At 30.4% G+C, this 16,647-nt stretch overlaps 2 protein-coding genes across 10 annotated transcripts in view; one reads left to right on the top strand and one right to left on the bottom strand.

Moving 5' to 3' along the window:
* Nucleotides 1-7,658, bottom strand: part of LOC148614652 (intersectin-1-like) — a 58,717-nt gene extending 51,059 nt beyond the window's left edge. For 2 of the 7 annotated variants that reach the window (XM_088588904.1, XM_088588903.1), the window contains exons 1-5: nucleotides 7,492-7,641; nucleotides 3,626-3,694; nucleotides 2,364-2,453; nucleotides 2,166-2,229; nucleotides 1,105-1,295 (exon numbers count right to left, since the gene is read on the bottom strand). In XM_088588904.1, the coding sequence (XP_088445030.1) occupies nucleotides 1,105-1,295; nucleotides 2,166-2,229; nucleotides 2,364-2,453; nucleotides 3,626-3,641 (361 nt within the window). In that variant the 5' untranslated portion in view covers nucleotides 3,642-3,694; nucleotides 7,492-7,641. Of the gene's footprint in view, nucleotides 1-1,104; nucleotides 1,296-2,165; nucleotides 2,230-2,363; nucleotides 2,454-3,625; nucleotides 3,695-7,292 lie in introns of all 7 variants that reach the window. The other 5 variants (XM_088588905.1, XM_088588906.1, XM_088588909.1 and 2 more) reach the window with 5 other exon arrangements.
* Nucleotides 7,653-16,249, top strand: LOC148614651 (ferry endosomal RAB5 effector complex subunit 4-like). Of its 3 annotated transcripts, none has more exons than XM_088588914.1 (12): nucleotides 7,653-7,766; nucleotides 9,127-9,207; nucleotides 9,748-9,825; nucleotides 10,130-10,253; nucleotides 10,789-10,857; nucleotides 11,638-11,819; nucleotides 12,448-12,511; nucleotides 13,205-13,303; nucleotides 14,373-14,506; nucleotides 15,388-15,493; nucleotides 15,745-15,790; nucleotides 16,048-16,249. In XM_088588914.1, the coding sequence occupies exons 2-12, from the start codon at nucleotides 9,148-9,150 to the stop codon at nucleotides 16,142-16,144; spliced, it is 1,059 nt and encodes a 352-aa protein (XP_088445040.1). In that variant the 5' UTR covers nucleotides 7,653-7,766; nucleotides 9,127-9,147; the 3' UTR covers nucleotides 16,145-16,249. The 3 variants fall into 3 exon arrangements, with proteins under 3 accessions (XP_088445040.1, XP_088445038.1, XP_088445037.1); XM_088588912.1 differs by having other exon boundaries at nucleotides 7,671-8,257; XM_088588911.1 differs by having other exon boundaries at nucleotides 7,672-7,951.
* Nucleotides 16,250-16,647: the final 398 nt, after the last annotated feature.

Raw genomic sequence — 16,647 nt, 5'->3', positions numbered from 1 at the left:
ACAGATTCCTGGTTTGTGACAGCACATTAAGTATGTGACAGGGCTTAACATATTTGTGAGTGCTCAACCCTCCCCTAACCTGGGACAGTGGTGGCATAATAAACAACAATAAAACAAACCATAAAAATCTGTCAACTTTTTTTTTATGGCCTAATGTGCTATGATTTTACACCATGTACAGTACTTTCATGTTTTTTAGATTCATTCAATATCTTATGAACTTTAAATTGGTATTTGTTTCATATGTACATCAGGCTTTTAGCTAGGATTTTGAGGGCTTTAGTCACTTTTGTGTAAAACACGAACAACATATCATGGGCAGCAGAATTTTGTGAATAGTCAATAGCATCATCAACTAAAGACATAAACACTCTTAATATATTCATTTTAAGTTTACAGACACAGGCATAACAATAAGTACAATAAATGTTACAACAAAATAACTGTTATTTTCTATAAGAAAACGAGTCTTACTTAATAAAATAAAATAGTTACTATTAGAAATATAGATTTTTACATCACGACAAAGCTTTGATGCATTCAGTCTAAAAATAGCTACTATCTGACAAAAGCTACTATTATGGTATGACCTGACACTCAACTAATAAGAGAAAATCCTCCTGTCCTTTGCCTAACACCACACTTAAAAAGCCCTCTTCAACCTAAAACTCCTCAAATAAGAAGGATGGCAACAAATCTTTAGAAGAGAATTGACTAATGAAACCTTGAGCCTGTTCCTAAGAAAAGTCTAAAAAAAACCCAGATTTTCTAAAAGTCAAAACCTTTAAAAGTATGTTAAAAAAGTGTGTGTAAGTATGGTCCAATAGTATGTACTGTACATACTATTGGACCATACTTACACACACTTTTTTAACATACTTTTAAAGGTTTTGACTTTTTGAAAATCTGGGTTTTTTTGTTTAATATTAATGAGCATGCCTAAACAAATTTCAGCTTTTCATGCCTGATATATTATGTTGGTTTCAATTTTTTGAAGTTTGAATATGAATATAAACATTACGCTTGAGACTGAAGCTAATAGTTTGTAAGGAAACTTGTTTTTTTTTTCACTTACTGAGCAACTCTTAAAATGAAAATAGTTACCTGTGACCATACTCATACCCATGGGTGGGGCCATTCCCATACCACCAGTCATTGGCGAGGGATCAGCTTTTAAACTAGGGGGTAAAGCCTTTGGGAGCTCAAATCCTTGTAACTTTTTCTTTATCAGGTGCATAGCAATAGAAAATTCTTTCTTGTCCATTTTTCCATCGTTGTTCATATCAGCTAGAGTCCTGAAAAGTTTTGCAATTGGAATTCACAAAATTGTTTTTGTAGGGTTTTAATATCAGTTACATGTAATTGAAATATTAAGTTAAAAATATAATATAATTTTTCAAATCAAACAACAGAGGTACTACTAGTATTTTTTTTTTTATTCTGCAGTTACAAATATTTTAATTTCTATGAAATTCTGAATAGTTCAGCATTATTGAACAAAACCTTTCATTAAACATAATCAAGCTTCAATGGTATTTTATCCATGTCCCCTCATTACAGATCTTTTTTAATATTATCCAAATACACTTAACCATGTAAATTACAAATGGCGCTATTAAATAATCAGCGGATGAAGTTGAAAGAATTGACCTGCGTTAAAAAAAAAGTTGATTTCATATTTTTGTTTGTCTACTTTCGTTTTCTTTTCATTTTTTTAAATTAAAATAAAATAAAAAGAATTTAAAAAATTTTCAGTAATAATATTGGTTACAAACAACTTTGAGTCAGTTTAGGCTGTAACATAAAACTGCTTTGCTGTAAATTCAGCAGAAGCCAATACAAAAACTTATATGTCCAATACTCTAACCAACAAATCGAAACAATTCTTAAATAAACTTTGCCCAACACTAAAATGTCATGCATCTATCAGTCATGTAGTCGTAAGTTTTTATGCCAATGTCATGAAAAAGAGAGGTGTGGTTGACAATGGTTTCATTTAACTGTCCAAAAATGTACATGACAACTAATACAGACACAAAATATATCTCTTTTAAATCCTATTATAAGCATTTTCTGTTGTGTTTAATCCATTCAATTTCATATCTATAAATGTATTGTAAAAGATGGACCAACTATTCTTCAACCATCATAAATAAATTACAAACCATATTTGTCCCAATACAGCAGTGGGCAATCCTGACTGCATAAAAAATCCCTTCGCTTGTTCTCCTGCAATAAAATTATCAATAAATAGATTTATAATCTTCATTTAAATCTTCAAAGCAAAATAAATTATTGACATGAATTTGATATATTCAAAAATGTTAGATGGTACTATTGTACGTGTATTACTTCATATTTACCTGTGATAAATCCATTTACAGGTTTCAGTTGAAAGAACTGGGTATCATGTTTCATTCTATCTTCTCCAGATATTCTCCAAGCATCTCCACCTTAAGAGTGAAAATAAAAGTAAACATGCCAATAAAAGATGAAGTTTGTTCTCCATAACTAGTCAGTCTGGTCATGACAACTGAAAAACTTATGGAGTGATAACCTTAATCTATGAGAACATATCATTTTCCAAGGACCTACTGAATAAGCTGCTGAGTCCTACATAGAAAATTGGTATAATAGTCTTTAATTTTTAGCAAAGTGTATAGGTTGAAAACAAAAAAGCCATATGTTCATTGCTGGATCAACTGGAGCATGTAGAGTATTAGTACACACGAATAGATAATTAACAATGTGGTAATCAATGTTTTTCCCAGTAATAGAGCTTAATTGAAAGTTTTCCTCTTTTTATTAACATCAAGATAAGGTTAAGATCAGAGGTAAAAATCTGTGTGTCTGTAGTGATCTAAATTTCAAGCTCTTTTGGGTAGATGAGATGAAGATAGTCAACAAAACTAATATTTCTTTCAGCTTTCTATAACGAGTGGTAGAATTGGAAGTATGCTTCTATCTAGACTAAAAACTCTCTGTATTGTATTTAATAGATTCCAGATCATCATTTGTTAAATCAATAATTCCACTACATGTATTTATGATATACAAAGTATCACTTATCATACATGTCAAACAATTTTACAGTTAATAAAATGGATATACATGGAAGCTGTTGAGGTCTTTTGCAGCATACCATTTGAAAAAAAAAAAATAGATGGGTCACTATAACTATGAGGAACTAGTACATCATGAAGAGTAAGCATAAAAAGGCTTCACAACACCAAAGTTATGTTAGAAATTCAGTAACAAAGTTAGATTTGAAATTTATCATAAAATATGTATTTGACCCCCCCTCCCCCTCAAAAAAAATTTGCACATGCATACATGTACAATTTTTGTTCAGACAATTCTTAAAAAAAAAACTCAGCACAATTATGACAGTTTTCATACACATAAGACAATATAATAGTTAAAAATCTAAATTATGACTGCAACATTCTTCAAGATTACTACACTGATTCTGTAATAGTCTACAATAATTTTCCATGTAGTAAAAAAAGGTATGTCTTGCATTCTTAGTTTCTATGTTTACATAATTATGGAAAGTACATAAACTAATTTGAAATTATCATTAACTTTGATACATGTACTTGTATCATATGTATTGTAACCTTACCACTTGCACCAGCCATGTTAACCTCTCGAATATTTAACCAAATTAGCTCCTCTGTACAATAATCTTAACCTGAAAAAAAAAAATAAACATCATTACAGTAAATGTAAGTCCCACTTTTATTTCATGTACTAAAATACTTTGTTGCCCATGTTACATGTAATTAGCCCTATTTAGTTCATATTTAATGGACGGACTGTCTTTCATTGGATTGATAACTTTATCCCCAGCAGCATTACATGCCTAGAGTTCATATCCATACATTTATTTTTTTTAATATTGTCAAAACATGGATTTTTGATAAGTAATAGGTGCATCATTATGTAGAGATCTAAAAGGGTATAACATTTGCTTAATACATGTACACAATACAACATGAATCATAAGTTTCCTTTATGACTCTAAATTGTAAGTACTTCTTTTGAAATTTTAAATGCATTATCTAGACTTCAAGATAAATAACCTGGATTATGATAGTAATGTACCTATACATACAAGTGTACAGTTATACAAACATACACATGTACTTTAAATATACAGCCAAACCTTGGTAGCTCGAACTCCAAGGAACCATTGAAATGTGTTCGGGTTACAGTGAGTTCGAGAAATTGGATTTTGTATATTTCCAGATTGTTTTCGTTGCCGGCCTGAGTTCAACTTTATCATTAGATATTGCTTACTTTCTATGAAGTTTTGTTAGTTCTTGGATATTTTTCATTTGCTTTCGGATGGTTTTGTTGATTTGTGGACATTAAAAATACTGTTTTTGCTTTAAAAAAACCTTTAGAGTTCAATTGCCAATGATTTGTTTCCTTCTAATTTTCTTAGACACTTTCATTATGCCGACTTCGGAACATTTTGAACTTCAATCCGTACAATGCATATGTTAGATTATTTAAAACTACCAATTAGTGATGACTACAATATTACATGTAATTAATTAAAATTACACTTTGATTAATGATAGGGTTTCAATTTTCACAACTTTTATGACCCAAACTGACAAAATGGCTAACGAGTTTGAGTTAGTGAGGTTTATTCTCAAAAATTTATTACCAGGATGGATTGACTAGTCAGTTCAAGTGTTTGAGAAATCCAAGTTTGTTTATATTGAATATATAGGAGAAAAGTTCTGTACTTTAAATTGTATTAAAAAAATCCCAGGTGTTCGAGCCATCCGACTTCGAGCGAGTGAAGTTCGACTGTATAGTGAATAATACAACGCAAGTAATAGTAAAAGTAGGTTCTAAAGCATTCTTTGTTTTTGTAGTCTTAAAGGCCACCACTTTCCCACTCACTCATTTTCTGCATACTTGTACATGCACCTTGTGGAGAATTAAATTTCAATTACACTTTGATTGAGATGTCTATAAATAACTACAGTTCAAAAGCAGAAACTAACAAAATGAAAATTAAAAAAAAATGCATTTGCAGTGCTTCAGAGTATTGTTGCAACATTTTGACCTGCATTTAACATTCCATTAAGTTGAGGGCGGGTCGTTTCACCCCGATAAGCGAGTCGTTTCGCCCCCGATTATATTTTACAATTTTCATTAATAAAATATCACATTATTTCTAAAATTATTTATAAAATATCATATCATTTAAAAAAATGTACACTTCAATTTTAATGCTTTTAATTATCATCCACTTTCTTTTGTTATTTTGACATCATAATAGTAAATTGATTAATTAGTATGGCAAGCCAAAGTGAACAAAAATCAATATTTTATAATATTAGAAAATGAATTTCTAATATTACAAAATCATTTTTTCAATATTAGAAAAGATTTTTTAATATTAGAAATTCAATTTGTAATATTAAAAATTTATTTTCTAATATTACAAATTCTGATTTAGTAATACATTGTATTATAAAATATCACACATTTTGTAATATTACAAATTGAATTTGTAATATTAGAAAATGAATTTGTAATATTAGAAAATCAGTCACATTTTTTAATATTACAAGAAGATTTTCTATTATTAAAAAATCGTAACTGAATACAACAAATCCATTTTCTAATATTAGAAAATGAATTTCCTATATTAAAAAATTGTTTTGAATGTTAGAAATTCAATTGAATTTTAAATATTAAAAAGTGTTTTGTGATATTAGAAAATGAATTTGTAATATTAAAAAAAATAGTTTTTTAATATTAGAAAACAATTATTTTCTAATAATACAAATTCATTTTCTAATATTATAAATTCATTTTCTAATATTAAAAATTCCTGATTTAGTAATATTATAAAATATCATACATTTTGTAATATTACAAATTGAATCTGTAATATAAGAAAATGAATTTGTTATATTAGAAAATCGGTCACATTTTTTAATATTACAAAATTATTTTCTAATATTATAAAATTGTCATTGAATACGACAAATCCATTTTCTAATATAAGAAAATCAATTTCTAATATTCAAAAATAGTTTTTTAATATTAGAAATTCAATTGAATTTTTAATATCAAATAATGATTTTTTAATATTAAAAAAGTTTTGTGATATAAGAAATCCAATTTGTAATATTAGAAAATGAAGAAAATGTTCATTTTTGTCTACTTCGGCTTGCCATAAATTAGTCTTATGATAAATTGTTATTGTTTTAATTGGCTTGGCAATTTGAAATAACAATTAGGATATTGTTTAACAATGAACTAGCTGGCTTCAATCAACATGTTATAACAATAATATAACTGCTTTTATATCATAATTGTAAATATAATTTAATTAGTCGTTAATTAATTGAATGGGAGATAGATTAGAATGTTTTATTTACACGATGTCAATTATTGGTAATTAAATTAAAGGTCATATTGAATTTGTTATCACAACAATTATAGGTAATTAAGACATGATTTATATATGCTATCATTTGAGGTCAAGTCCTGAGCTTGGAAGCCGAGTTCAATTAATCAAAATAAAAAGAATTCCGAAGCTTGTGTTTTCCTGAGCCATGTCAAAGCCTAACGATTCAGAAGCATACATAAGGCAAGATTTGCATTCATTCTCTTACATATCCATTATATCAGATGTTTGTATCTCTTGTGACCAGGTGGTTAGTAAGCGCCAGCATGGAATTACGTGTGATGTATGTGACTGATGGCAGCATCGTAACTGCAACACCAGTGTTAGCATTGACCAGTATAGATAAGCCCTTAGGTGCATCAACTTCACTCATGAAGAATGCAGCGCCCTACCATGGACGCAAACCTTATTGGTGAGTTAGACAGAGATAAAACAGAAAGCAGCCTAGACCCAGACAGTAGTTATGACCAGCCAGTATTCATTTAGAATCGGGGCAAACCGACCTGGATTCAATTAAGTCTCATGCAATCTAGCAAGTGATGTAGGGGCTTTTGGACATCAGTCAGATACCACACAAAAGAATTGCAAAGTCCATGGATTTATCTTTAATAAGACTATTTGATTCTTAAATCCGGACATTGATCTGCATATGGTGATCTATCACAGTATTTGGTTTCATAAAAATAACATGTAATCTAGCAGGACATATCTCATAAGATGTAAGAGGAGCTTCCGAAAACATTAAATCTGGCAAGTGCTTATACAAAGCTTAGTCGGTTAAAGAGCTCATAAGAGCTCGTGTTGATTTGTTAAAATGTATATATGTGCCGACTAAATAAAGTTTACTTACTTTCCTACAAGTACCGACCTTCATGGACGGTCTTAAATCAATCAAAAGCAATCTTGAAGAATGCAACAACACAAACAAATATTATTCACAGTAATTATTCGACGACAGCGATCTAACCGGCAAAAGATAAGTGAAGTAAATAACTTGATCGAAGTGTAAGTTTATTTTGGACAAAAGCGTGGATTTTGGTTCTTATCACCTTAACTTTCTGTTGGTGTATCTCTCTGATGAATGCTAGAACTGAAACATACTGTTCTTATTAACATAGCTGCTTCATCTTATAGTAAAAACATTTAAAATCCTAATTTTATGTGTCTGGGTACACCCCAGCAAAAAGCGGAAGCGAATTGCATTGTGGTTGACAGAGGCGTAAAATCAACTTCCGGTTTCTTTTAGCAGTCTGCTAGAACCTCTTTATTTTAAAATTGATGAACTTGAATTACCTTCCGTTTATTGCCAGTTATAAAGTTTATGGTATATGATTGATAACCCTACTGAAAGATCAAATGAAAACATGACAACCCTGTTTCAAGGAGAATTCGACTTGGCAAAATAAGCTTTTTCAGTTGTAATTTGTAGCTTGCATACTCAATAAAAATCGCAACAATATCCCAGTAAGGGATATAACCCGGAATCCTTGCTACTGTACGCAGTCCAGGGTAAGCAGACACTCTACCAACTAGATTACTCTGTTACTCAGCTACATGTACTTCCTTCATTAACCTTTACTTCAAGGTCCATCAATGCCTTTAAATCTGCCTTAAATGATAATGAATGGAACCCATACAAATTCACCTGTTCATTTTAATTTTGTGGCATTATATTGCATATGTATTTTTGGGCTAACCCATACATAAGTCTATGTGTCTATGTTACAAGTTTTTATTACGCCAGAGAAAACCTACCACTAAAGATGATGAGGGGTCTACAGAAGCCATAGCGCTTTTTCTGACCTGAAGATTAAGGTATAAAGACAAGAGTCAGTGTTGATATGTATTGAGACAATATTTGAATAATCACATCAAATCTTACCCGTACCTAAACTATTTTTTTTTCAGTATGATAATGTCGTGGGTGTAACCTGTAAGAGGATTAAGTCATATGCTAAAGCTATAGGATTGATAGAAATGTAACTTATCATTAAATTGGGTGATGTCCTACCTGTCCTATAGAAGATTAGGGACTACTTGTAATTGTCTATTATTTGAGTTTTACATCCCAAATGGTAAACGTCCATATTTGCACCACATTATTGACAGCAGATCTCTTAATTCCCAACAGCATGAACTCCCTCAAAGGTTCTATGGTCATATTTTAAATTTGTATAGAGTCCGAGGACTTAAATGCACACTCAATCACCGTGACGAGTTTTTTATTTGGGTGCCAAACAGAACTAGAAGGAGATTCAATGTAATCGAATGTGGTAAATCTACTAGTGAGGAGAAGCCAAATCTACATATTTTTTCATCTTTTAAAAAGAGACTATATTAATATATAAACATTACCTGTATTCATAGCATCATGTTATGTGATATATGTTCACCAAAGTTGGACAAATAATAACCACTGTTGTTTCATTAGTCTTAACACCACATAAAAAGATCAAGTAGCATAACCATTTGTCAATAATAAAAACAATGCACCAGGTATAAAAAACAATTTCCAACTTCTCAACAAAAAGTATTCTTTAGGAAAATGATCTGAAAGAATGACTCCAGATGATAAAATACAAAGATGACTTGAAGATAATTGGTACAAATACCCCAAGTTAATTGATATCGTTTTTGTTGTCTTCATGTTGACATTCCTATCTTCCTTCAATTGTTATTTCCAGATAATTGACATTTGAAGGGCAATGAAAGGAATCTACTGTTCAACCTCTTCAGGGCATCCAAAGTTCATACTTGCTGATGATGTAGGTAACATATATTTCATCAAATATGAGACATGTAAAACATTGCAGCTTGGTGTGATCTGATTTTAATCTGACATTTCACATATTTCTTTTTGATGTCATTTTTCTGCCATCTTGTAGAAATCTATTTTACTCACAGTCTATCAGCTACATCCCAAATTTTCATTTTGCCATTTTTAAACTTCTCTGCCATTTAGCCCTTTTTGATAGGATATTATTTGATTAAAGTTTTATTCTCCAGCTTAGAGGGCATTTAGGTTTAGTGTTGTCCATCAATATGCACAACTAGACACTTCACATATTATTGTTATCATTTACGAAAAAAAAAACAAAGTAGAATACCATTGTAGACGTAACCATTTTCGTATTGATTTAATCGTGTGATATTTTTTCTTTAGTGGCCAGATTTAAAAAGGAGGAGGGTTGTAATCACACTGAAGTACTTTAACCCTGCCACATTTTTAGGACATGTCAGGAATTTCTGGCCTCTGTGTGTCTTGTTTTGCTTGTGTTTTCTTTTTTAGTTTTTGATTATTTCAGGTTGAAAAACCCACACCTGACAAGTATGATATAGTGGTACAAGTCAAGTCTTGTGCTCTGGTGTGTCCTAAGTGTAAAGTAAGGTTAATTTGAAACATTTGTACTTGGAGAGAAATATTTCGTTGCAAAGAATGCATTTGCATGCTAAAATTCTGAGAATTAAAATCAAAACAATTACATTATAGTCATGATAGATGATGCCCTTTAAAAAAATTGCTGATATGATAAAGATCTGATATATTTAAGATTGCATCTACAGAGAATGGAAATGCATACTGCTACATAAAACACATTTTTTCTTAGCTCATTACCATATTAATGCTTGGCCCAGAAAGTAACGTAACCTGAACTTTGAAAATTCAACATTTCTATTTTTATGTAGGCTCTAAATGAGCTGTTTAAAAAAACACCCAGAGAAAGATATATTGTTGGACAGGATATCTCTGGCATCGTTATGGGGATTGGTGAAGGAGTTTCCAATGTACAAGTGGGAGATTCTGTTGTAGGTAGGTGTAGAACTCAGGTAGGTGTAGAATGTGTGCAATACATGTCATTAATTGTGACATACTATGTAGCAATTGTTGCTCTGTAAAATTCAGTGTTGTATTTGTTATAAAGACCTTATTTCAGACACTTAAGGTACTTGTAGGATGAAAAATCTTTTTTTTTAAAACTGTATCATAATTATCAGAATGCCTCCAGTACCATTTGAATGTAAGTTATTTTTCATGTTTTATTTGATGAGGTCAGTTGCTCAACCATGGTTTACTAGTATATTGGAATGCTCTAAGTCAATTGGGTTCAAATGTTCTACTGCTGAGAGAATTTCCCTCTCATAAACAAATTTTGAACTTTGTATTTACTGTTGGAGCAGCATGTGTTTTAATAGTCTCTGAATGCAGACTTGCTCTTCAATCTTTTAAAATAGCAGATGCATTAAGTGATAGTGTGTAGAGAGGTCAGCCTCAAACCTTTACACCATAAATTTAATTTTTACTATGTAGTTTGGACATGCCTAATTTTATCTTTTTGTACTTCTAGGTATAGTTCCTGTAGATAGTTATTATCCAGGGTGTGGAGAGTTTTGTTTAATGTCAGAATATGATGTTGGTAATTATACTTTATTTTCTAAGAAATTCAAATACTTACTGAAAGCATTATGGGATTGGATTATGCAAGTTTTAAATGTAAATTTTCAGTTATATGCTATATTGTTAAAAGTATTGAATTAAAAAAGTAACTTTTTAGGTTTAACCCTCTGTTTTCCCCATTATCTTTTTTATAAGTGTAACTTAATCATTTTATAGTCAATTGTAATGTCTCATTATAACTTCTCATTGCATGAACTATTAAGTAGCACTCCAGATAAGAATCATGCAAAATGTGATACATGGTTGGAAACCCTACATATTTTTATTTTTGATATTTTGTTTAAAATGTTATAGCAAGCAGAAATTAACATGTGGTTTCATATAACCCTTGTTCATAGGAAATATAAAAAAATACTTAGAATGTACTGTAGAAAATGTAACTAAGGGAGACAACTCTATAAATGACACTAAAATGCAGAAAGATTGGAATGAATAGTTTTACATTACATCATATAGACCAACTCAATAACAAAAATAAAAATGTTTAGCCTTTTTTGGAATGTATCACATATTACAGAATTTGCATGATTCTAATAAACATTGAAATAGGTCAATTTGACCATCAGCAGGCCTTGCAGCATTCATTAATTATTTTTTGTTAAGATTAGAGAGAGTCATACAAGTATACAGATACATGCACTTTTTAATCATTGAGTAATTTGAATTTTTATGTACCCTTTTTGAGCTGTAAAGCTAAACTCACCCATTAGTGTAATCTTTGACCATTATATATTTACAGTGAAGAAACCAGAAAGATTGAATTTTGAGGATGCAGCTGCTTGTATTGGAGATTGTGTAAAGGCTTACACAGGCTTGTTCTACCAAGCTAAAGTGTTTCCCGGGGATACTATACTTGTCATAGATGGGGCTTCACCTTTTGGTTATACAGTTATACAGCTAGCTACACAGTGGGGTGCTAAGGTATTATATTTATAAAAAAAGTGAATTCCTATAGGTAAATGCTGTGTTGAGTAATCATAGATTATGGTGGTAATACTAAACTGAGAAAATAACATAGCCCCCCCTCCAACCAAAAGGAAAGGAAAAAAAAACTACATTTTCAGCAAAAGAAAGAAAAAAGTACAGAAATTACATTTATTTGTAATATATATATATATGTCAGTAAAACCCTTGCTCTTGAATGCTATAAAATATACTGTTTAAAAGTTAAATTAAATAATTTTGTAGAAAATGCTTTTATATATATCTTTTATAATAATGGTTTTTGCCTTTGGGATATTATGGCAATTTGAACTGAACTGATAAAACTTTCAGTATAAATCTATCTTGACTTCTGGGTGATATAAAAAAGCTCCCTAAGAATTCTGCCAGTACCAGTAATAGGTATGAAAAAAAAACGTAAGGATAGACAGTAAGATTACTTTTTGACTGCTGAGCATTTGTGTGATCTTTTGGGCACACTCTTGCAAGTTTAAAACAATATCAGTTTTGATTTTAAATTTTATTTGTCACCAAAATGGGTTTCATAATTTTTTAGATACAATTTAATTAAGAAGACAATGAAAGTTTTATGTGTTTTCTTCTGTAGGTGATTACTACTTCTAGCAGTCAAGAGGAACAGATGTTTCTAGACAAAGTCAATCCTCCTGTTGGTAAGACAGTTTTATCCAACTATTAATTATTACAGTGGTTCATTAGAATGACTTGATTTTTTATTATTCCCTGTCCAATGAATTTACGAAACAGTAATCTTACTGTCTGTCCTTATGCTTTTCCCATACCTATTACTGGTACCTTTCTTAAAACTCAACATCCATCAAATGATTTTTATCATTTTTTGGCACATTCTTACTTGGTAGTCCTTATCTATCAATATTGAAACCCAATTTTCTTTTCATGATTATAGGTTAAAGGTCAATTTTTTAAGGGCAATGTCATGATTTTGTCAGTGTCCAAAAACACTTGCTAAACTTTACAGATGGCAAAGCATACAAAAACTTCTACTTCTGTTCTTTGGATCACTGATGGATCTGAAATCCAAGTTTTATAAATTAGTCTCTTCAGCCTTTGGTTGCCCGTAGAATCTTTTGAATATGAACTTATTCTATGTTGAACTATGTTAATTCTATATAGTGTCTCAGAATACTTAGGTAGATGATGAAATGTTTTTTATAAAACTTCAATGAAAACATCTTGATTCTGGGTATTAACTGAATACTGAAATTTCTGGTTTATAGTGAAATACATATAAATGTGTGATAAAAGAACGATTTTTGATGTCAAGGAATTAATGTACCTTTTCTGTTGATTGAGATTTTACACATAGTTATCATAACATTTTGTAGCTCAGATAATAGACATATCTAAGAGTAGCAATATCTTAGTCAGTAGTGTGATGGAGGAAACTGGAGGAGTAGGTGTAGATGTTGTCATAGATAATGGTGGTAAGTTCGTGTTTATTTGAACTTTCGATAAATTTTGTTGGAATGTTAGTCTGGATGCCCTTCATTTTTCTTGATTAATCCTATTTTCTTTTCAGAGTTAAGGAACTTTGAATGTCTAAAAGGTTTGGACAGAAGTTGAATGTGCTTTTTATCAAATGTTTAAAAAAAAATAATACTAAGTAGAATTCTTTTTTTTATATCTTACTGGTAAGTGAAAAAATAGAAATTCTATTTATGAATGTTTTTTAGATATTTTTTTTCTTGATTTAGTCAGTGTAAAAAATGTGCTATTTTATGTATCAAACCACTAATTGTATTCTTTATTATTATTAAACACTGTTTCATTCAGTACACACACTTTACTGGTTTCATAAAATTTCTGAAATGGAGATCCTTACTTAACCCCTTTTCAACCAATTTACTTGCAATTGAGAATTGGGGGAAAAGTTAATTTGAGATTTATTTTACCCAGGCTTGACCTGAGTAAAATGCACCAGAACCATAATCAGAACAAGATTCAAAACTATTGGCGATGCTGAAGATTTCCATTAAAGCTAATTTAATCTTTAGGATGAGAACAGAATCAACAAAAAAACTGATGATGATTTTGTTAGGTACTGCTATTTCTAAAACAAATTAAGCTAGTTCCATTTTGTCATTTAAAAAAATATGACAAGGTTGAAAACAGTGATTCATAAATTAAAATATCTAGACGTATGTTCCTAATTTATTCCTCCTAGTATGGTTCTGTTAAAAAAAATGTGAAGTCAGTTTTTGAAAACGAATCCATGGAAAAGAGATATTTGTAAATAGTTAAATATTTTTATAATGGTACTTTCTGCTGCAATTTTCATACCTATCTTCCCCCTTTCATAATGTATTCTAACTAATCTTAACTCATTTGAACAGATCAAGATCTAAAAAATTGCAACAGGGTTATTATTTTTGTGCTTCCCTAATTCTGAAACTCTATAGATTTTTTTTAACAAGAATCACCCCCTGGTCGGCTCTTAGAAATTGCTATACTGAAGTTTTAAAAAGTGCTGATTTTTGTATTTTATTATTTCAGTGAGAATGTTCACACAGGATGAAGATATAAAGGAAGTTGAAGAGACAAAACATTATCCAGTTTTACATAAGCATGACATCATTTCCTGTTTAGGGATGTCTGGGAAATGGATCACATGTCAAAGTGACCTTCAGGTATGATGACAATTGGAAGACGTCATTATTGAAGTTTTACTCTATTTTTCAGTTACTAATTTCTTTCAAGATCAAATTACTCCTTTTTTTTTTTAACCCCCACTTAAGGAGTCAGGGGTATACCAATATAGTGACCCTTAATTTTTCTGTTGGTCTATCACATTTTGGGTTTCCTGATTATGATTGAAGAACCTCTCAGTCCATTGTCCACAATGCTTTGGGCCATAAAATACATATTAGTACCTGATATAGTTTGTATTGCATTTACCATTATAGAATAACGACCTTTCCACTTTGAAACACATTTCTGAAAGAGGATGAATAAAATAACAACCCTGTTTGGAAAGAATAATCAAGGGAACCAAGGTTATAGCGGTATTCAAAAGAATGTAAACCAGGGACAGACATGGAAAACAGACATACACAACAAAGAACATGAAGTAACTAAGATTATACATACAAAGTAACAAACGCAAATGAGCAACTCAAACTCCACTAAAAACTGGGAGCATGGACCAGGTGCACCAGTAGGGTAAGCATCCTCTGCTTTTCTAGAAACACTCGCTGAGTTGCTCATAAAAAGTCAAGTCTGGGGTAGATGAAAGAGGAAAGGAAAACTAAATCAGTTTTCATGGCGCAGATGGATACACCATAAAGTTGTCATCAATATGTAATCCTGATGAAAGTAATTTTTTCCACTTGTGGAATAGTGCAATATGTGCTAAAGATTTTTTAATAATAAATCATGTGACTTCTTTAAATGATTTATACAGATGGAAACATGTGTGGAAACAAATTTTGTCAGCTTTCATTTAGTCGATAAGAATTAATAGCCTATCTGTTTCTAATGCTGCTTTATAATTTTTAATTTTATCTTACAGCTTGACCCCCCAGACAGTCAGCAGTTATTTCTTCGTGGGGCCAGTGTCAGTTTCTTGTTTGAAAATATATGGACTCTTTCGTACGCTCAGCATGGAAGATATCAACGTATCCTTTGATTTAATCAATATTTGATCTGATAAATACTTTTGATAGTATAATTTGAAGGAGTAGTAAACTCTCATATATTTCGCATAATTTTTTTGTGTTATTTTTTAATTTGTTAAAATAGATCTCAGGAGAACTTTAATTGCTATTTTTACTGTTTGAAGGCTATAATTAAAAGACTTTGATACAACTTTTTTATTTGTTGACAGCTTTTTCCCTGCATTTCTCTACTTTTTCTTAATGATGTACAGATATATTACAGGACGTTGTCAATAAGATGGAAAGAGGACAATTGAAGTAGGTTTTTTTTTTAATTTATTTTACACTTTTAAGCTGCTGCATATCCATTACTTCACTTGTGTTAAATTGGATTAATTAGTTATTAATTTGATAATGACATCCTACAGATGGCTGCCAAAACTTGTCAAAAATAGCCTTTCACTGAATCTTTTCAAATTCAGATGTGTTGTTTCTTGGTTTTCCATAATAATAAGTTGGTTTTTGAATATGTTTTTAAAGACTTAATATGCTGTAGCTAAGATTTTCTATTTCAGAACAAAAGTTTCCAAAACAGTAAATCTAGATGAGGCTGTAACCTTATTGCCCGAAGTAGATAAAATTCGTGTAGGAAAAGTTGTGATCAATATGTAATCCTGATGAAAGTATTTTTTTTACGCTTGTGGAATTGTGCAATATGTGCTAAAGATTTTACGTTATAAATTACAGATGATTTAATAATAAATTATGTGAATATTATATTTGACTTATTTAAATGATTTATACAAAATAATGGCAGTTTTGAGGTTAAGACCTAAAATTTAACTTCTATAGATTGCAGTTTAGTCAGTGGTCTTAAATTAACAAATTAATAGATAATTCAGTTTTTGTCTGTTACTGGATATATTCTAGTATACAGCTATCCATCTATTAATCAACAATTATATAATTATTTACCTGTACAAACAGCACAAAAGAATTAAGGTTAACTTTGATGAAAATATACAATTATACAAATCTGTAGAAACACCATTTATGCTGCTTAGCGGAAATCAAAAGTATGTAATCCATGGACAAAGACCAGACATGGAAAACAGATGAACACAACAAAGAACATAAAATAACTAAAATAATACATACAAAGGAACATAAGTAAA

This window comes from Perna viridis, chromosome 6 (assembly GCF_037379345.1).
Source record: "Perna viridis isolate PV_CMFRI_1.1 ecotype Kerala chromosome 6, ASM3737934v1, whole genome shotgun sequence".
Taxonomy (NCBI): Eukaryota; Metazoa; Mollusca; class Bivalvia; order Mytilida; family Mytilidae; genus Perna; species Perna viridis.
The sequence above is the reverse complement of the archived record's forward strand: the minus strand, read 5'-3'. Positions and strand labels throughout refer to the sequence as shown.

Coding starts and splice junctions, on each gene's coding strand:
- LOC148614651 (XM_088588914.1), top strand. CDS start 9,148: ATGAAAGGAATCTACTGTTCAACCTCTTCAGGGCATCCAAAGTTCATA. Junction 9,208..9,747: donor AGTTCATACTTGCTGATGAT/GTAGGTAACATA, acceptor TGATTATTTCAG/GTTGAAAAACCCACACCTGA. Junction 9,826..10,129: donor TGGTGTGTCCTAAGTGTAAA/GTAAGGTTAATT, acceptor ATTTTTATGTAG/GCTCTAAATGAGCTGTTTAA.